This window comes from Rhinatrema bivittatum, chromosome 11 (genome assembly GCF_901001135.1).
Source record: "Rhinatrema bivittatum chromosome 11, aRhiBiv1.1, whole genome shotgun sequence".
Lineage (NCBI taxonomy): Eukaryota > Metazoa > Chordata > Amphibia > Gymnophiona > Rhinatrematidae > Rhinatrema > Rhinatrema bivittatum.
This window is the reverse complement of record NC_042625.1, coordinates 37242482-37264076: the sequence shown is the minus strand read 5'-3', so window position 1 is coordinate 37264076 and position 21595 is coordinate 37242482. Positions and strand designations below refer to the sequence as shown.

Genomic DNA, 21595 nt, shown 5'->3' with positions numbered 1-21595 from the left:
TTGGACAGAGGCCATGCTAGCATAGCTGGTTATTTTGATTTTTTTACAAAGCTTTGTGGTTCGGTATGGGATAGGTGGGCATTAGAAGGAACTACATGGGGATCTTGAATACTCTTCTAGCCAAAGTGGGTAGAGTACACAAGAGGGAGACAAAAACGAGGCCATCCTGGATAAGGAGAAAACTTGTGGGTGGTCATGCTGTGTGGCTGGCGGCTGAGGTGAATCCTTAGCAGTGTGGACAGGATAACTGGGCAGACTGGATGGGCTGGTTGGCCTTTTTCTGCCATCATTTCTTGTGTTGCTGTGTACATGGTGTAGCTGCTGTGTTAGTCCACGTGAATGCATGGAAATCAAGGTATCTTGGTATATCCATCAGAGAACTCTAAAATAGAGTAAGTAACACCACTAATGTTTTAAATGATTTGAAAGATGCTTAATGTTGCAAGCTTTATTACACAATGGCAAAGGATATCAAAACTATTCAAAAAATAATTCAAAAATTAAAACTGGCACATTAACGCATACATTTATCAGCTGCCCTAGTTAAGCATTCCTCATTCACACTGCTTCTGAACTCTCTGTAGTGTTATGCCTGTATAACATGTATAGATATCGCCATAAAACATTGTCAAAATATATACAAAGTGCTTGTAATGAAACCATGACACTTGCAATAGAATTGGACTTCAAGAAAGATACTTTGTGAATTGCAAATGAGTCACATGGAAGATACTGTCATTAAAAAGAGGATACAGTTGAATCACAATCCACAAGAAAGGATACTTTGTCATTGTTTCACAGGACTGTTCCAATGATTCTGTAGTCTCTGTTCTACTTCTGCTGTATCCTGTATTCTCTCTGTCCCTACAAAGGCCTCTGTTTCGCTGCCCAGACTTCCTCAGGGGAAAATATTGTTCATAACTATTCATGCATTGATACCATGGACTGTATTTAGTGAAGAGGACTCTATCTCTTATTGTTGTTTCTATTTTATATGTCGATTTGCCAATTCAGAGTCTTAAGACTTCAACTGTTAATTAACAGCTTGCTAAATGCAGCTTAATCATCTGTGAATTTCCAATGTCATCTTAGCATGTTAGAAACCTTTTCAAGTCTCTTTGCTGGAACTGTATCTGAAGCACACTTCAATACCTCTTTGCAGTACAGATGCTGTGATGATGGTCTATATATATATATATATATATATGTTAGTCTATATCTATCTATCAATATATATGTGTGTGTATGTGTGTATAATATATATATACACACATATACATATACACACATACACATACATACACTGGACTATATGTATATGTGTATATATATATATATATATATGTGTGTATGTGTATATATATATATATATATATATATATGTGTGTGTGTGTATGTGTGTGTATATATATATATATATATATATATATATATATCAATAACTTAATATCATAGCGATATTAAGTCGGAGGCCCCAAAAGTTAAAAAAAACATTTAAGAAAAAAAATTAAAAATCGGACTGCGGGTCGGAAGACGAATTCTTAATTATGCTGGCGTCCGTTTTCCGAACCAGTGGCTGTCAGCGGGCTCGAGAACCGACGCCGGCAAAATTGAGCGTCAGCTGTCAAACCTGCTGACAGCCGCCGCTCCTGTCAAACAGGAGGCACTAGGGATGCGCTAGTGTCCCTAGCGCCTCTTTTTACCACAGGCCCTCATTTAAATACTGGATCGTGCACCCAGAAGAGTGGCCTGTGCGCTCGCCTTGGAGCACCGGCTCTCCCGCCGATTTTACTCTATCGGCCTGATAGGTCTTCCACTCCACCGTCAATCTGCTGACTGGAATACTGATGTCAGCAAAGAGATTTTTAAATGCCCATGGCTTTGCCGTGCAGGTAATCCAGTAATCTGAGCGAGAAATCGCATCATCCTGCTAATCTGGCTTAAAAGCTCTGCAGAGAAAAAGCCAGGAAACCTGGTAGTGTGTGCAGCGTAAAGAATATTTATTAAAAAAAAAACCCAAAAAAACCCCCCAAAAAAAGAAACTTCACTCATTGAGTAAGAAGGGGGGAGGCTGCTGTGTATTCACAAAGTCATTTCCTGTTGCTTAGAAATTCGGCATCTCTCCTATAGGAAAGGAGCTTGATTCTTAAGCACATACATGCCTCTGCTCTTTCCTCTGTGCTCCGCATGACGTTTCTAGGAGCCCACCATGTCGAAAACTACAAAAAGTGTGTAAATATGAAAATAGGGTTTTAGTGAACTTAAGAACAAAAGTGAGAGAAGAGTGCAGCCTTTATGTGGGTGATGCATCGAGTAGCTAGAAAGTGAGCAGGACATGAACGTGATTAACAACAATAACTTAAGACCCCCCACTGGATCTACTAGAAAGACCAGGAAATGCTCACGATAGCCTATGGACAGCTTCTTGTCTTTGAAGATCCTGATAAATGAATGCACATGAGTGAACGTAGAAACTTTTCAGCCAGTTTATCTAGATGTGTCCTGGTTGGTTAGATTGTGCCTGTGTATGTACCTCTGCTGATTTTCTGTCTGGAAATATCTTTTGCATTCTGGTTGCAGATAATAAAAAAAATAAATCTGAGCTAGTGCTCACAAAGGTATGGATGGATATAGCTGAGTTAGTGCTTTCCTGCCTCTGCTCTCATGCTGAGTTGTGATGGGGAAGCCTTTAAAGTTCACTTCTTCCTTGACTTCCTGCAACCTCGGGTCATGCACTTTCATGGTGCTTTACAACCCTCCGTTTCCAAGTGGAAGATTAATGGTTTCCCCTGCTGGGAAGGAAAATACAGTGCCCCCCCTCCCCCTTTCAGCTTGAATTTACGATTACTCTGACAGTAAAACAAAACTGTCTGGCTTCCTTTAAATCCTCTGATTCAACAGCGCATCCACTTTTTGCTGTGAAGCAGCTGTAAGCTTTAAGCCTCCAGTGCCGCGTCAGCACGATGACTCGAGTGTTTCTTGCTTGCTTTTTGAAAGAATCTGGAGAAGCAGATGCGGCAGCTGGCTGTCATCCCCCCCATGCTGTTTGACGCGGAGCAGCAGCGCATTAAATTCATCAACATGAATGGCCTGATGGATGATCCCATGAAGGTGTATAAGGAACGGCAAGTCATGAACATGTGGAGTGAGCAGGAAAAGGAGACCTTCCGGGAAAAGTGAGTTAAAAACTATATATATATATATATATTTGCTGCTGTTTACCATTAAGATGCTCAAACCTTTATTGCTACCCATTAAAGAAAGGAATAGATGTGTAGCCCAAAGGTTTTCAGTTCATTTTTTAATTTGGGGTTTTTTTTAATTTTTTGTATTTTTGGTTCATTTTAAGGTTTTGCTTTTTTTTTTGTTTGTTTCCCAAACCAAAAAGCCAAAAAACACCCAAAGCAATATAAATCCAAAGTGGGCATCTCTGAGACCCTACCACTCACTCCTGCCCTGCAAATCAAACTTGAGGACTGGGACCACACAGCTAGGCCTTCATGGCCCCTCTGACCTTCACTCGACCCAGTAAAAAAAAAAAAATCTAGCCAGGGCCTGGGCTTGCTGAACCCAGCTGCAGCCTCCCTAGGCCTTTCCCGCTCCTGTCAGAAACGCGTGCCAGGACCAGGGACCTCCACCACTTACCCCCTTCCTCGGCTCCGGCTGGGAGGGAAGCCCACCTGCTGCTGCTGCTGCTGCTGTTGCTGCCCCGATGCCCTGAATATTAAAAAAAAAAATAGCACAAACGGTCCTGGCTGGATCTGGGCCATGGACTTTTCTTCGATGGGTGAGAGGAGGTTAGCGATCCTTCGGGGAGGCCCACTTTTTTCTTTTTTGCGCTATGTGAAAACACAAATTCCTCAAATTTTTAGGTATTTTTGTGAGAGGCCATTTTTGGTTTGTTCCATTCATAATGAACAAAAAAACGGCCTCATTCATCCCAGGTAACAAAATTGTTTATAACAAATGCATGCCTCGACGAAGGAATATAGTTTTTCAGTGTCTCGATGGAGAGGTTGAGAAACCACATGCAGCACGAGTGGTTTTATGGTGACTGTTACTATTTATAGATCGATATCCCAGGTTTACAATGGACAACTTTGTACTATAGGCAGCCTCTGCTGTACAAACTGTGCCCATAAGAGCTTTACAAGCCAGGATAATCTGCAGCTGTCGAAAAGCTCACAGCAAGGGTGAGAAGAGCACAAGAGGTGAGAGAGAATTCTAGTGGACTATCCGTTCAAAAAAAAAAAAGAAATAGAATAGACAAAGTAATAGAATAGAAATACAGTTAAGTGCAATAGTGGAGACCTGCATTTTGTCATAAATTCCCGTGTTTACAAATAGATATTCTTATGACATGCTTCAACACAGACAGTATATTCGTAGGGCATTGAATCCAAAGGTGCATCCAGTGGAGCGCTATGGATTTTTTTGCCAGGATACACTAGGGTCACCAAGTTGAAACCTTTTTCAGCTGCAGCAAATTGACTCCTTTTCCCCCGCTGCGTTTGGAGATAGAGACTGCCTGATCAGGTACCTTATTTCCCCCCACCCCCCCAGAAAGAATCAATTGCAGTGAGAGATCTCATTAGCCAGGTTTCCCTTATTGACAGACGGTTGTATGCAAATAGATCTCAAGAATATTCATGATGGAAATCCTGAAAGCCTGACTGGGATGCATTTCTTAAGGAATGAGTCTGGAGACTCCTGGTTGAATGACTTCTCCCTAAGGCTTTTATATAAAGATCAAAAAAATAAAGGGGATACTATATGATAGTGCCGACAGTCAAGAGCAAAAACAAAATCTTCCATAGTGTTGAAAAGAGATGAGGACAAAGCCCTGAGGCAGTTCTTCAGTAAAGGTGGCTGAGGGATGTAATAATACAAGACAAGAAGGCCGTGACATAAAGGAGGCCATGGGACAGAGCACAGTCTCTCTCCTTGCTGCCCAAGAATCCTTTTTTTTCATCAAGAAAAGTCTCTGGACCTGATTTAAAAAAAAAAATGTGCGCTCAGTTATTTTAGCAAGAAACAGAAACTGGTCTAAAATTTTCAGGCTGAGTAGGATCTAGAGAGGGTTTTCTTTTTTGAAATGTTGGCCTAATGACAGCTTGCTTCAAACATGATGGGGCTTGGCCTTCTCCCAATGACGGATCAACAATAGTTTTTAACCAGTCAGCTAGTCCAGAGCCAGCAACTTTAATTAGCTAAGCCAGGCCAGAATCCACTGTGCTGGAGGAGGGGTTTTAAGAAAGAGAATATCCTTATTGATGAATAATGCAAAAACAGTCAGAATCCCATGTGAAGCCGCCTTTAATAAAAGCATTGGAAAATTGTGATTGTCTAAATCAGCAAGTGTTAGCTACTTTCTCATTTAAAAAAAAAAAAAAAAAGGGTAACCCTTTCACAGTTCTCCTCCTGAGATGGTGACAAAGACCTTCCTTGACTTTGAATGCTTCCTTAGTAGGATTTGTAGCGTTTGCTATCTGATGGGAAAAGAACGTGATTTTTTTTTTTCCTTATTGTAAATAGTGACTGTGCTTATTCTCCAAATAGAAATTCAGATGTTGACAGCAGAGAAGGGTAGGCCCATCTAATCTGGCCATTATCCCCTAATTACCAGCCTGTGCTCTTGTTTTCTTGCCGCTGAGGAATCTCTCTTTACTCATCTGTACAGAAGGTAGACTTAACCCCTTAATTAACAGAGCACTTCCGCCTGCTTATGAACGAGCTCATGAGAAGCTGAAACGAACCAAGAAGAAACAGGGTGGTTCTCTTGATTGGGGCTGAGGTTAACATGTAAGGATCTTATTATCCTTGCAAAGATGGGAGAAGCGAGGTATCTGGTATATTTACATACAAGTGTAGAGGCGTAATCCGTACCCGGCCACGGCACAGTACAGCAAATAATCAAGACCTCTGCACTCCACTGTAGATCTAACTAGTTTTAGCTAGACTAGAACAAAAAAAAGAGGAGGATTTTGGTTTTATAGCCTGATAAATTTAATACAGGCCCTGTACAGAAAGGATTAGGATTGGGGAAAATACCGTGGGTGGAGGGAAGAATGGTAAACGGTTAAGCATAAGGGGATTTAAAAGACGGGTTGCATGTCTTACAGGGGTGGGTAAGACTTCCATGAACATTGCTTTCCAGGTTTCACAATGTCACGCGGTGACCTTATGTCCGTTGCCAGCCCCAAGTCTCGTGTCGGCTGAAGTACGGCGTCTGTAACTTATCAGTCAAAGAGCTGTTGGAGACGCGTCATGAATGTGGGGGGTGTTTACTCGTACGTGGTTATGGTCGGGGGATATCTGCTGGTGGTGTATTTCCTTTGTCCTGATTCAAAGCACTAGTCTGGCCTGCCAGTGCCATGGTTTGGCAGCTCGTGAATGCTGCTTCTGGCTCTTGAAATGACCAGAAATGAACTGAAACTCTGTCTTCCGCTAGAAGTTTTATTCTTTAATTACTCGCTGCCCTGTTTCTTTTTTTTCAGCATTATGAATAGAAACAACTGAGTGAAGAGACTAGTAAGCGACTCTGACTGTACATCCAGCCAGACAGGTTTAATTATGAGAAGGATTAGGTCCCTTTATCTTCATTAGAATGAAATGATGTTTTCAGATTGCTGCCTTCTGCCACCCGTGGTGGGAATCCCAGCGTTATACATTTTGATGTGCTCTCTAAGTCCATTATATCATTGCCTCTGATTACTGTGGGTAATGTTTGATTATCGGCGTAACTCGCTGGCCTCTGATTATTGCATGGCGCGCTGTAAAGAGGCAGTGTGTGTATCTGATGCTGGAGCATTGCTTTAGGATTCGTGCTGAAGTTGAATGCCCTGCAGTATTTCGTCAAGGACAAGGGCGGTGAAGGGAATGGAGGTAGAAACAGTAACAGAATCCAAGAAAGCCGGAGATAAGCCCAGAGGATCTCCCCCCCCCCCCCCCCCCCCCCGTGCCCAGGGAGTGACGGGAAAGCCAAAAATCAACTGTGGTCCATGGCACTGCAAAAAGGAATGAAGAGATGGCTCTCTAGGGTCCTGCTCTGCCTCTGCATTCATGTTTATCATTGTTTAAAAGTATCCACGCTGAAAATGGGTGCTGTGCTGGATTCCCCACCCCATTCTCGCATGAGCATTTCATTCCTGACCTGGATTGCTCTTGCCGTTGCCTTCTGATCTTTCTATTCCCTTTTGTTGACAGGTGAAGTGTCACAGGTAGACAGAACCGGTTTATGCTTTTTCGTTCTTTAATGTTTCGCATTACTTCCTAAACTTTGCACATGGGAATGCCAATTTCTCACGTTCAGACTTTTTTTTTCAAAAATATAATCCTGCTGCATTTTGGCACTTGGAGTCCCAACAGCAAAACAAGATTGCAAAGACCTACAAAGTACTTGGAACATGGATTAACCCCACAAAGAATTACCGTAAGCCAGGGTGGCGGTGTTGCCCCATGAGATGGTTTTGGCTCTTAATAGTGAGGGTGGAATCTCTGAGGACTTCACCTCTAGGCACAGAATGGGAGACCCCCTTGATAAATTAAGCCCGCAGGTGCCTTTTTTTTGGGGGGGGGGGGGGGGGAGGGTCACGCAGATTATCATTTACAGAGGCTTCACAATAGGAGCATGTGCGCAACAGGATCCAGTCTCTTTCTCACATCCCCCAGAGGAAATGCTTCATGGCTCTTGGCAGCTGTCCAGTTTGAAACGATAGGCTAGAACAAGATCTTTTTCAAAGTTTTAAGCTAGGGAGGGAAAAAAAAAGACAACAATGAAACTCCTTCTGTAGCAAATGACATAAATCCACAGTAAATAGCTTGCATGGCATCGTGCCCACCCCTGTGAGCACATGGTGGTTCTAGTTCAAGATGGATGGGCTATTTTGTAGATTGGCTCTACTCTTGAAATTCCCTGGGGTACTTTAATGGGGCTGTGTTTTTCTGTCTTAGAAAGCTGGAGTAGCAATACCAGCATGGTTCAGAAGGAAGGCTGGAAGTAAAAAAAAAAGTTACAATAGCCTGTACTGGTCTGTAATATATCTTGAGGTCCGATATCTCCATTAGCAAGAATTTTACCTTTCTTGTCAGTCAGTGTGACGTGTTTTGAATCGCTCTGCAGCCTTTTGTGGGATGACAGGTATATAAAATATGAAATGAAAACTAATTCATGGAGTCATTCAGATTACAGTGCTTTTTGGATGCTCTAAAACAATTCTGATGAATGTTATTGGGATCCATGGGTTTTGTGGACCCTTGGCCCGAGGTGAAGGTTGTTACAGCCTATGGGGTGGAGCCCCACAGGTCTACACCGTCGGGAGGTGAGGTCAGCTGCAGCAGGGAACCAGACTGTAGTGCACTGGAGAGAGAACGTCCTGCGTCTCTACCACATGATCGCAGAGTAGCCCAGAGCTGTGCCGTGAGGCAGACCCCGAGGAGCGGGGAGCGCAAGGACAGGGTCTACTGTAGGCGAGATGCAGAGACTGTCCCGAGGGGTGGGACAGCATAGTAACAGAGTCTCTGGTACGATGACGTAGGTGCTGCCCCGAGGAGCGGGGAAGTGCAGTGTCAATCTCAGCAGTAGGGACGTAGGCTGCCCCGAGGAGCGGGGAAGCGGGAACAAGTCATTCGTGTAGAGAATGTAGGAACTGCCCCGAGGAGCGGGGAAGCGGGAACAAGTCACTTCGTGTAGAGAATGTAGGCACTGCCCCGAGGAGCGGGGAAGCGGGAACAAGTCATTCGTGTAGAGATGTAGGAACTGCCCCGAGGAGCAGGGAAGCGGGAGCAGGTCTCTGGTGTAGATATGAAGGCACTAGGGATGTGCATCATTTTTTTGACAAATGAAAATATTGTACAATATTTTCTAATTTGTCATGTATCGGGGATCCCCGAAAATCATAGGAAAACCCCCTCGAAATTTCGTGAGGTTTTCTTATCGTTTTGGAGGGGGGGAGAGAGAGAGGGCACACAGGGAAAAAAAAACCCCACCCCAACCCTTCAGATCTAATTATTTACAGTCCCTGGTGGTCCAGCGGGTGTCCCGGGAGCGATGTCCCCCTCTCAGGCTGTCGGCTGCCACTATTCAAAATGGCAGCCAATGGCCCTTTGCCCTTACCATGTGACAGGGGCTCTCAGTGCCATTGGCCGGTCTCTGTCACATGGTAGGAGCAATGGATGGCTCGTGCCTTTTTTAAGATGGTGCCGGCTGTCCATTGATCCTACCATGTGACAAGGGCCGGCCAATGGCACCGATAGCCCCTGTCACATGGTAAGGGCAAAGGGTCACCGGCACAGTTTTGTTTATTGGCAGCCGACGGCCCGAGAGCGGGAGATCGCTCCCGGGACCCCCGCTGGACCACCAGGGACTTTAGGCAAGTTTTGGGGGGTTGACTAACTTTCTAAGTTGACATAGAAAATAGCCATTGCTATTACTAGCAACAGTAACATGGAATAGACTTAGTTTTTGGGTACTTGCCAGGTTCTTATGGCCTGGATTGGCCACTGTTGGAAACAGGATGCTGGGCTTGATGGACCCTTGGTCTGACCCAGTATGGCATGTTCTTATGTTCTTCTTACCCCGAAGAGCAGGGAGTGTAGAGCAGGAGTCTCTTCAAGGCAGTTCTTAAGGCAACCTAGAGGAGCGGGGAGGCCAGCAGCAGGACCTCTGGAGAGGCGCAGGGTCCACCCCGAGGAGCGGGGAAGTCTGGAGACAAGTCTCCCAAGGAAGCACATGCAGGCCCCCGAGGAGCGGGTACCCGAACCAGAGTCCAGAACCTCAGGGAGAGATCCAAGAAAGGCACCATCGTCCGGGGGAGACAGGAGGAAGCACCAGTAGGCGAAGGAACTCATTGCCAAGTCGATTAATGTAGGCCAAGGGAGGTGCTTATGAATCCCATCTAGTGTCATCAATCGGGGACTCCCCTGAGGTTCCCGCCCTAGCATCTTCAAAGAGAGAGACTCGGTGGGGCGCGAGTGCGCGCCCAGGAAGGCCCGGAGCAGGCATGAAGGCCGGCGGCGCCCCAGGCGCCATAAGAAGTCCCAGGAGGCAGACGGCATGCGGCAGCAGCAGCAGCTAGCCACGCCCGCGAGTTCACCCAGAGAGGAGAGCAGGGCAGCACATGACGTGAGTTGGGTCGGCCGCAGACAGCCGTGGCCGACGGTCATAAGTTATTGAATTAAAAAAAAACAAAAAACCCTGTAGAAAACGAAGGTCTTAGAAACATCGTGAAATCCATTGTTTCTGCAGGCCTCTTTATGTAGCAGGCCAGCACTGTAGGGGCAACAAAATATTTAGCCTGAGAACCCTTGGCACAGAAACAGGGCCTGAATTTCTGCTTCAAACAGCAGGGCGGTGGTCTGTTGATATCACGTTTTAAAGATCTGAATTGCCATTGTAGTGCACCCCTGGGGGTGGCCATCTTACAGAGGAATCGGCTTTCTCATCTGACAGACATACAGATGTCAATTCCAGCTGTTTTTCCATTTATAGCCAGTGTTACAAGGGATCCTTCAGTAGCTCAGCTCCGTAAAGCTACAGTAGCATCTGGAATCCTTTTGAAGAACCACTTCAAGGGCATTCATAGTAATGCAAGAATCAGTTTACTTGGAATAGCTGGATTGAAATGAAACAGGCCATTCACGGCTTTCGTGATTAGTATTACTCTTCTAGCATCTACGTTTTTAGCTTGAAAAAGGTACAACTGTTGCTGGCTGTGTTATCATCTACCACAGAATCAATGCCGGGGATAAACACAGTTCCTGAAACCTCCGAATTGTCTTGGCTAGATTGTAAGCTCCATGAAGTAGGGACTGTTTCTTGCGTAAGTAGAAGTAATAGGCGTGGTGGTAGTAGCATGATTACTGAAGGAGGGAATGGAGACAGTAGTAGGAGGGAGGAGGATTGTTGGTGGTAGTAGTAGTAGGAAAGTTAGTAATAAGAATTGAAATGGTAGGGTATGTACAGTGAGTTCTGTAACTAGACTAGGGACCCCCACGTTTGGGGCCATCTTGAAGATTAGCTGCTAGCGTCCGCCACCCCTCGGTAGTGAGTGTCCTTTTGAGGCAGTGCTCGGAAGCTCCCCTGGCTCAGGGCTTCCCACACCAGGTCCCCGGCCACCCCCACAGCCAATGGTGTTTATAGGATAATCCACAAGGGAACATCATGGAGACTGAGTCTATGCAAACGTTATGGATATCCTGAAAACCCGACTGGCTTGTGGGGGTCCCGGGGACAGGTTTGGGAGGAGGCCCTGCCCTAGCTGGTCTGTGGCTTTCATGCTGAATATGCAAGAGGTACACGTGCTGATGTATGCAGATACGACTTATTCATATTCATTGTGGATAAGCCCGAAAGCCACACTGGCTCGGGCATGCCCAAGGACTGAACAGGGAGCCACGCTGCTCTGAGGGGGAGGAAGGCAAATCAAGGCTGTACAAGGAGAAGGGAGGCTTTCGGAAGATTTTAGCTGGGTAAAATTGGGTGTTGAGAATCGTCCTCCCCCCACCTCTGCAGGTAAAAATGTTCCTGCTCGTTCATCGCCCTGATACTTTTACCTGCACTGCAAAGCGCAGGACTGGCAAGGAAGGCGCAGGGATTTCATTTTCAAACGCCGAAAGTCCATGGGGGAGAGTTTACCTTTGAAAATGTGCTTGCAGGGCTCGTCAGTACAAAGTATCCATGGGCCCGCCAGCCCTGCATTACATTTTAAAAATTGCCTCATTAGTGTGGCAGGGCCAAGAAAGAGCGGTCGGTAAATTAATTTGACAAACCTGCATATCTTGTGTGAGTTCCTCAGATTAGCAACAGTCCACATGTCCCAAATGCTCAGGACGATTAGATGGAATAATCTGGCGGCCGGCTTTACAGTATTAAACATAACATTAGAATCTGATAAGATCGGATAAGGACCAACTTTTCCTTCACTGCTAAAGATCCTCCGTGCCTATCCCGTGCTTTTTAAAATACTTTTACTGTTCCGGTCTTCACCATCTCCACTGGGAGGTGGTTTCACGCATCCTGAAATGTTTTGTGATGTTGCTCCTCCATTTTTACCCTCTGAGTCGTAATCCCTTTTCCTCTTTCTTTTACTTTTTGACCAGGCTTTGTAGGCACTTACTGTAATAAGTTGTACCTGAACCGTGCACGATCTTCCTTTCAGGAAGCTAAAATACCTTGTGAAATGTTAGAAATGAAATAATTAGGCAGTCTGGCGACATTGGTGTGTTGGATGCCAGGCATGAATGCTCAGAGTTCTAACATAAGATGAGCCGTGCTGGGTGAGAGCAAAGGTCCTTCCAGCCCAGGATCCGGTTTCCAACAGTGGCCAGTCCGGACCCTTAGGAAGTACCCGGTAGATCCAAAATAGATCCAGTTCCTTGTTGCTGACACCCAGGGGTAAGCGATGAGTTTCCCCGAGTCCACCTGCTAATAATGGTGTATGGACTTTTTCTCCAGGAACTTGTGCAAACCTTTTTTTTTTTTTTTAAACCCAGCTGTCTTGAGGCAGCAAATTTCACAGCTTAATTGAATGAGGGAACTCCCCCCCCCCCCCCCCAAACTGTCTCCAATGTGTTTTAAATGTGTTTACCTGCTAGTTTCTATGAGTGTTCCTTTGGCATTGTGTTATCAGAGTAACCGTTTCCTATTTACCTGTTCCACCCTAATGATGCATTTGTAAATTAAGCCTGTCCTTGCACTTCTCTGCTGTGTTCACAAAGAAAATTACTATAAGGACTTTTCTTCCTTTCCCACCCTCTTAAAAAAAAATGTTAAAAAAAAAGTAACCTAGGTTAAATGAATCCCTTTGTGTTTTGCATTTCCCTGGAAGCACCCAGCATTTCTTCCTGTGAGTTCCTGGTACAAATCTAACCCTGTCTTTGAGTTGATGCTGTGATTTAGAGCACAATGAACAAGACTGGCGTAGAAAAATGAAGACAGCAGCAGGCAGGACCTCTTCTGATCTCTCTTCTTTCTTGACCTTGTAGGTTCATCCAACATCCAAAGAACTTTGGCTTAATTGCTTCATTTTTGGATAGGAAGGTGAGTTAATTGTCTTATGTTTATTGATCAAATTGGGTCCACAAGCACTTGAGAACTGTCAAATATTTCTACCGCAAAAGCAGGGGCTGGGGAAGGTTCTGGTTAAAGTGACTGCTGCTTCTGGTTTTACTCTGTGCGGCCATCTACCTGGATTGGGTGAGCATTTGTTGACATGAAGTAAGGAAAACGCATATTACCAGTGGAGTGCAGGGATGTAAACATTTAAAAAGGTTAATTTTCGAAGGACTATAAAATTTAAGAGGGCGGTTTTTTTTTTTGGTTTTTTTTTTAACAGCCTGCCCAAATTTCAGATCAAATGCTTGTATCAGCTCCACCAGTATTCAAAGGGAAAACACAGGTACCTTCCCTTTGAAAGTTTTCCCACCGTAGCCCCCTGCACGCAGTCTCATCTGCTAATTTGTGCACAGCAAAGCTTTCAGGAAGACTTTTACCTGCACACTTTTGAAAATGGAAAAGTATGTGTGCGAGTGCAAAGCCCCGCCCTGCCCCGGGAAAGCCCGCAGCTATAAACGAAACTCCAGGGAGGACGACTCAGAACCAGCGTCAGGAAATATTTCTTCACGGAGAGGGTGGAGGATGCCTGGAACGCCCTTCCAGAGGAGGTGGTGAAGATGGAAGAGAGTCAAAGAATTCAAAGGGGCATGGGATAAACCCTGTGGATCCCTAAAGGCTGGAGGATGGGAATGAAGAGAAGAGTGCATGGGGGTAACCCGCTCGGTGTGACAAGTTATAACTGCCCTCAGCAGAAGCATGGGGAGTACTACCCTCAAACAATAAACCTTCAAACTGTCGAGGCAGCTCCATTATTATTCTCTGCTTTAACGGCAGGGGGGAAAAGGGGAATTAGATTCAGACAGCAACCAGCAAGGACATTGAATTGCAAAAGTCTGGGAAAACAAGCACGGGAGGAACTTGCTGATATGGCAGTTACTACCCTTAACCAATAAGCCTTAATGCTGCTGATGCAACTCCAACAGTGCTCTCTGCCTCAATGGCAAGAGGTAGCGGGAAATTGAACTCAAACAGCAACCAACAAGGGCCCTGACTTTGACAGTCTGGGAAACTGATAATTATAAAGGTGGCTTGTATGGCCAGCAGTAACTACCATAAGCTTGCTGGGCAGACTGGATGGATCATTTGGTCCTTTTCTGCCAGCATTTCTGTGTTTCTAAACGTGCACCCCTATGTTTACCTGCATATCAGGTGAGCATTTTTCCCTGGGTAAAGCACCAGTTTGCCCATAGAAATACCTTTGAGAGTTACCATCCCTACGGTTCGCCATTTAAACGACACGGGGAGGTGACAGGCAACAGCACTTTTTTTTTTTTTTAATTTGCTGGCAGGGAGCCCTCGCGCAGGAAGGAGGCGCGACTTCGGACGCGCCCAGCACGAGACCTGGAACACGCGAACGGGAAGTGCCAAGTCTGGGCCAGACTCACTCCCGTTGCAGATAGGGCCACATTTCGGCAAACGGTTAAATGGAGACAAAATGGTAAGACGTTGAGGTACCATTTAACCGTTTAATATTTAATATCCCTAGCATAGGGAGAGGTCTCGCATGCTGTGCACAAAGTGGGATTGTTAATGTTACATAAACTGGCTGCCTCTTGGTGCTGATATGCCTTGTTATCTGGTCGGACAAAAGTCAATTCATCATAATGAAATTGAACCAAGCTCCACTGAGCAAGGTGAAACTGCAAACAGCTGTTATAACCGCTCACTCAACTCCTTGCTTTTTATTAATATTGCTTCAGCGACTGCTGCACTGTAAATCAGGGTAGATAGCTTTGAAAATTAATAATGGCAGGCTCTATTTATATAGCAAGGTCAACGTACCCATGGTTCCCCAAGGTGCTTAAAGTCTTAAATCTGAGTACACTTATATCGATGATAATTGACTTGCAAATACTCGCACAGACAGTAGTACCAAGGGTTCTCAGTTCTCATTTCTGTGCCATTCCTACTGGAGTATAAGACCAGCATTTCTGTTAAAACGGTAATACAAGTTTTAATGCAGGGTTGTATTCTCGTTCCGGATGAGAAACTGGTAACTACAGTTTACTTGCTGTGTGAAATTTAAAATACAAGCTTACTGTTAAGGTGTCAAAGATCTCATGCCCCTTGCATTCATATAGCTAATAAAAGTCTGCAGGCCAGCATAATGCCATGCAAATTTGCGATCAGAGGATGATAGATTAATTCTGAGAGGCAGGCTTCCAAAACGCATGGGAGAAATAATGCACAGGTAGAGGAGAAAAGCATTGTATATGTGGAATTGCCTGTAATATTTTAGATACACAAGGGAAGAAACAATCTGTATGTTTGCTGTCTCCTCCTAACTCATAGTATTGGAGATGTACTACTTGTATCCATGGCAAAATGTTCCATAATTTCATCACCGAGTAAAATCTTAAGGTTGCTGTTCGTCCATTTGGATACTTGAACATGGGGTCAATAAACAAATTGTAGGTGACCCCTTTCTTATTAGACTAACTCAGTACATGTGGGACTAGCTTTCCAGAACTATGCTTTCTTCATCACTTGTTTGTTGACCATTGTTCCTACATCCACTAAGTGAAGAATCCCTGCTGAAAATGGTGAGCCCGGAAGAGTTCATAGATAGAGGTACTGAAAGTACACAAGTGTAGGGAAAGGTTATATGTTGCATAATCTGTAACTAGAGATTTGAGTATTCAGTTCATAGGAACATAAGTGCCATGCTGGGTCAGATCGAGGTCTATCCAGCCCAGCATCCTGTCTCCAACAGTGGCCAGTCCAGGTGGCACTTACCAGCTGCTCCATTTTCACTACCCTGCCAGTCCTGTGCAAGCTCTGCAAAAATCTATGCAAGCATCACCAGCATTCTTCAGAGTTGAGATTTGGTTTGGGACTTGGAACTCCCCCATGTCCTGTTTGTTCCCAGGTGTTCTGTTGTGTTTCCTTATCTGAGCTGATCATGGTGCTGTGGCTAATGCTCCACTTTTCTTTTTGGCTCCTGAGAAGGTGGCCCCCTTTGTGTCCCTTATATCCAAGGCTGAACCTTTCTGCACACCCATGCTGAGTCACCATGTGAAATCTGTGTGAGTTTCACTTGCTATAATGAGAAATTTCTGACATTCATAACTCAACCAATCTAGGCCCTCCGATATGGGATAAAGAATTGAATACCTAATGCACTCAGTCTGTATTCAGTTTCTCAGTACCATGTCTTATTAAGTTATAATGTTGGCTTTTTATAGTTTTGTGGCATTTTACTGGTATACTGATGTGTTTTCCTTATATTAAAACCTGTATGATTTCTAGGTCCAGATGTACTATAGGTTTTGTCCTGCCTAATAATACAGCCCTAGGGGTCCATTTATCAATGTGTTAGTCATGTGTTGATGTGTGATTTTAATGTACAGGCAGTGCTTCTAATGCATAAAAGCTTTAGAGAAACATGCATTAAAAGCATCACCTTGTGTTAATTAATGCATCTATTTTAACTAATGCATCCTCATCAGTGTTAACAAAAAATACTCAACATTTAAATGATCTGATTTACACATTTTTGAATTGTATTGGCTCATTTAAAATTTTAATGCGGTAATCCATGTTAATGTTTACGAAAGTGCATTAAATGCATTCAACTCATAATAATGCTTGCATGAGTGCTAATGTGCTTTGATAAGTAGACATCAAAGTCATATATTTCTGGGATTTTTGCTATTGGATTCAATGCTGATGAATAATGTAGTTAGGTGTTTTTTTTGTTTACAGAGAGATACCACTGAAGTCTCTGTAGGAGAATGATGTGGTTAGAAGTGGTGATTGTTGTCCAGTGAGGATTTTATTACTCATCTGTTGAGGGTGAATTCAGGGAAAGAAAAGCATGTTTCATATTTCCCCGGCTCTGAAAGCCCCGCAAAGGAAAAGAATGAATGAGTTTTTTCTTGAGTAGACCAAATGCCTGGAGAAAGAAATGATGTGATAGCATCTCCCTAGACCCAGCAAAGAGTGACCTGGGTGAGGAAACGGGGCATTAAGATTTACAGGGGAAAAACATCCTTCATTTGATTTATTTTTGATTGAAACAAACATTTCCTGTATTCATTTCAAAATGCCCAGTCATTCTGTTCATTTTCAGAAGTATTTGTGCATAAAATTTGATTTGTACAAACTTAATGTGCATAAAATCAAATTTAATACACACCAAAGAATATACATGCACAAACTGCCAAAAAGGACCAGAAGGAAAGCACAATCACTTAAGGGCATTTGCTCATGCAGTATATTGCCATAAAATTCAGCAGTCCTATAGCATTCAGTTGTGTCCGTGCTCTAAAGTGAAGCCAGCCAGTAACGCATTTGTGCTGCTGGTGTGTTTAAAAGCAACAGTTGCATCTTAGACCAGCCCCTCTGCTCTGCTGACGTCCTTCTGAGTCACTTCCTGGCTCTTTTATAGAACTGTACAGTCACAGTAGAGTTCACGAGGTCCATGCCATCTAGTGCTTGCAGAACATTCTACAGTTATTGTCATAACCTATGGCCTTTAATAAGTTGAAACTGAACTAACAGAGCATTAAAATGGAATAAACCATTGCATGGCTGATGATACCACAGTCTGATCATCTGCTTTACTGAGTTTTTTTTTTTTCAGTCATTTCCCCATCAGAGGGTGCCAGCTTGTTTGCTTGGAGGAGCTTGGGAATTAATAGTGTAGTCATTTTAGCTATTTTTTTTCACAGTAAGATTTTAAATCCACAGCAACACAAGAAGGGAGCCAGGCTTATATTTTGAGAGAAAAATGCCTTTTATACTTGAGTCTATTGTGCTTTTGAAACTGAAGACATACAGTAAAAGAACAAAGGCGGTAATATTCTGGGCTAGTGTTTTGGATCAGTATTCCCTCTGAGCTGCAGAACCGCAAAGGGGAACTCCCGGCTCTGGGATTACATCTCCAGTGCCAGACAGGGGTGTCAGAACAGGGCACAACAGCACCAGGCGGGACCTGTGCATAGTTCTACCCCAACTCCTGGGTAATACCCCAGGTCAGAGGCCGGGGTGAGGAGTAAATTTTACCTCTACAAATTTAATGCTAAGGCAGGTTAACAATAAAAAAAAAATAAATTAGTATACGCAGATATATAAAATATAATCAATTACTAAAATAACAAAGTAAAACTCTTGATCACCTATGGGACATGCACAGAGAAAAATATATTCCTTGGCAACACTGGTTAAATATTCATGTTTTGAGCATTTTTCTAAAAGGAAGATGGCCATACTCCAACTTCATTTCCAATGGGGAAAAAAAATCCTGAATGCTGTGCGCCGCATGGCCACCAATCTAGCAGCTGCTGCTGTACTCTGGATAGTCAGCAAAACTTGCTGAGATGATGATCTAAGGAGCCTTAATGGCTCATACCAGGTCAATAGGTCACTCAGATATTTGGGACCTGTCAAATGCAAACATTTAAAAATCAATGCAAGAACTTTAAACTTAACTCTGAATTTGACTGGAAGTCAGCGCAGCTCTCTTTAAAAATAGGGGTGATGTGATCAAATGGCTCTTTCCCTGTCAGCAGCCTGACTGCTAGATTCTGGATGAGTTACGCTTTCTTTATCGTCTATCAGGGGCGACCCTGATAGAATTGCAAAAATAAACGGGGCATAGCTGATGAGTAAGACACGGTGCCAGAAATGAGCTGCATACTGCCAAAATCAGCGGGGGTTCCACAGACACAGGCACTCCCCCGCCCCCCAAGGTGCGAAGATCTCCCTAAAAGTACTCCCAGAATTACTGGTGGTAGAGTCGGTGGCGAGGCTGTCCTGCTTATCCAAAGAAATTCTGATATATCTAGATACAGTTTGAGCTTATGGACATCTAACCAGGGGCTCACTGCAGCAAGACAGGGGTTCAGATTAGAAACAGACGGTAAGTGATCCTTTTCCACCTCCTTTTCCAATACACAATTGGATGTTGTCTGCAAAAAAAAAAAAAAAAGGTCATTCATTCAACGTTAAAACTTTTTGATATCAGCGAGAGGCCACAAATGTTAAAAAGGACAGGGGGAAAGCATCCCTCCCCTCCCCCCCCCAACTCCTGGGTAATACCCCAGGTCAGAGGCCGGGGTGAGGAGTAAGTTTTACCTCTTAAAACGCTGTCAGAGTCCAAGTCGACAGTAAAAGATTCAAGCTGTGGGACTGTAAGTTGTAACTGAGGGGTTCTTGCACGAGCAGACTGAAAAGGAGGATTGCGTTCAGCCTGTGCTAATTTGTTTGGCTGGTCTCTTTCTAGACTGTGGCGGACTGCGTTCTTTATTACTACCTGACGAAGAAGAATGAAAATTATAAAAACCTCGTGAGGAGGAGCTATCGCCGCCGTGGGAAGAATCAGGTAGGTGGGGGCGTGTCTCCAGGGACATTGGAGGCGGGGGGGGGGGGGGGCTTCCCATTCTTGATAATCTACTATATTGGAAATAAACTGGCCTTTGATAACAAGAGAATTATATATTTTGTCCAAGCAATTTGTAGTGAGCAAGGGAAACTAAACTATCCGGACATTCCAAGAACATAATGAATAGATCGTGTTTGGATTCGATTTTTGCCATGTGAATGGAGTCGCCTGGTTAAAATAGTGATACAGGAATAGAGCACCGTTCATGCAAACAGAATCCCTAAGCACATTTTAGCACATTTGAGACACGTGCACTGTAAGCTTGCAGGGCGGTGTTGGTGTTTATATTATTATCTCGTTCTGTTTTGGAAGACTGAGACACGAGCGGTGGCTGGCCCAAGGTCACGCAGAGTCGGTAGCAAAGGGCAGACTCAAAACAACATCCTGGGACGCAATGCCCACTGGACCACATCTCCTCTGTGGATATGCCCTATAGTAGTCTTAGAGTATATGACATCCCCGAATGCTAAAATTGGCATCTGCTGAATCATAAAACTAGAATCAGTCCCGGGCCTTCCTGGCTCATCCTGGCATCCTTCCATAGTCATTTGCTATTCCCTAGCATTATCAAGCTTTCATGAGCTGCCTCCCCGTGCCGCATGGAGATTTTGGAAGTTAGTGCAGCCTGCCAAACCAGAATTTCAAGTTAACGTTGCTAAGATGGGATAAGTGGCACTGAGACTCCGCCAGCCGTGAACTCTGGACAGAAATAAGCCAGAAAAGTAAATGCACATGGCATGTGCTCCAGATAATAGCATCAACTAAAGATAAAAGGGTAAACAGAGCATGGTTTTTGCAAACTAATATTAATTTAAGTGCTGCTTCATAGAGGTGAGCTCATCTATTGCCATAGAAAGATGGGATAGGAAGACAAGTCACCATAACTTGACCTGTTTTCTCAATTTGTACATATGAGAATGGGCATTGTCATACGGCTGATATTGCATAGGATAGCAATTGTCTTCTCCGTGGTTTCTGGTTCAGAAACGGCTCTGTGAGATCATCTTGGTGATTTTGTGATAGAGAGCTTTGGTTTCTTTCTCTGTTACGCAGCAAGTTAGGGAAACAAGGAGAAAATAATGTAGTGTCTTGAAGCATTCATCATTTAATAGCGTATTTTACAGAGAGACACCTCAAAAGTCTTTTGTAGGTGAAAGACGTAGACAGAGAAAGGTGGCTGTCTTCCGGTGAGGACATTCAGGAGAACTCTCTGTGCTTTTTGTTTGGAGTGCTGCCTATAACCTTGTCCTTCCAAAGCTGATTTAAATTTTGAAGAGCTTTTCTTTTTCCTGGAAGGGACTTTCAGTTACAAAGTTAGACCTGACAACGAAGGCTCATGGCCATACCTGCAAGCCCCTCTGATATTCTCCAGCAGGGTGCAATGTAGGCTCTCTGTAAGGAGCCTTGGGATATTGTGGAATAGACTTGAATAAATTAATTCCTGAACTGCCTGTTCCTGATGTTAGAATTTAAAATAGCTATGGAGATGCAAATTGACATTTCATTGTGTATTTATTTTATTTAAAAGGATCTATAGCCCACCTTATCCATCATTCAAGTATAGCTTTCTTTTTCTCTCTTCTCTTTCAACCTGCAGTCATGGTCTTATTGACAGGGTTTTGAAGCCACATCTCTCTCTAGGCCGTAACATTGTGAGTTTCCATGTTGTTTCTGAAATTCTAATTGAAAGCAGCACTTGTAACGTGGTCATCTCAAAAAAATGCACCCTGCAGATCTTTAGTGCTGTTTCATAGTGCACTGAACCCTTTGGAGGAAAACCACTATGTTAACAAAATGAATTGCTTAGTAACAGATTTAATTCTGAACGCAATGCTACCAGCTGCCCTCTGGCCTCCTGCTTGGTCTACTCGGGATAACCTTCTATACAATAATACTTTCTGCTGGGCGCAGAAGGAACTTATATTGCTAGAGATCTTAGGGCAACAGCCCATTCTTTAGGACACAACATATATTGTGAAAATTATTTTACAGACATAGCCACACAGTCTTTCACAGTTCTGCGCCCACAGGAGAAAAAGCTGCCACAAAATAAAATACCAGCTATCTCCCTCCTCATGGAATCAAGTAGATTGTCG

At 43.9% G+C, this 21595-nt stretch overlaps 1 protein-coding gene across 1 annotated transcript in view; it reads left to right on the top strand.

Moving 5' to 3' along the window:
* NCOR2 (nuclear receptor corepressor 2) overlaps positions 1–21595 on the top strand; it is a 545866-nt gene that overhangs the window by 286443 nt on the left and 237828 nt on the right. Inside the window, 3 exon segments of the mRNA XM_029571687.1 lie at positions 2998–3176; positions 12985–13039; positions 19341–19439. Of these exon segments, the coding sequence (XP_029427547.1) occupies positions 2998–3176; positions 12985–13039; positions 19341–19439 (333 nt within the window).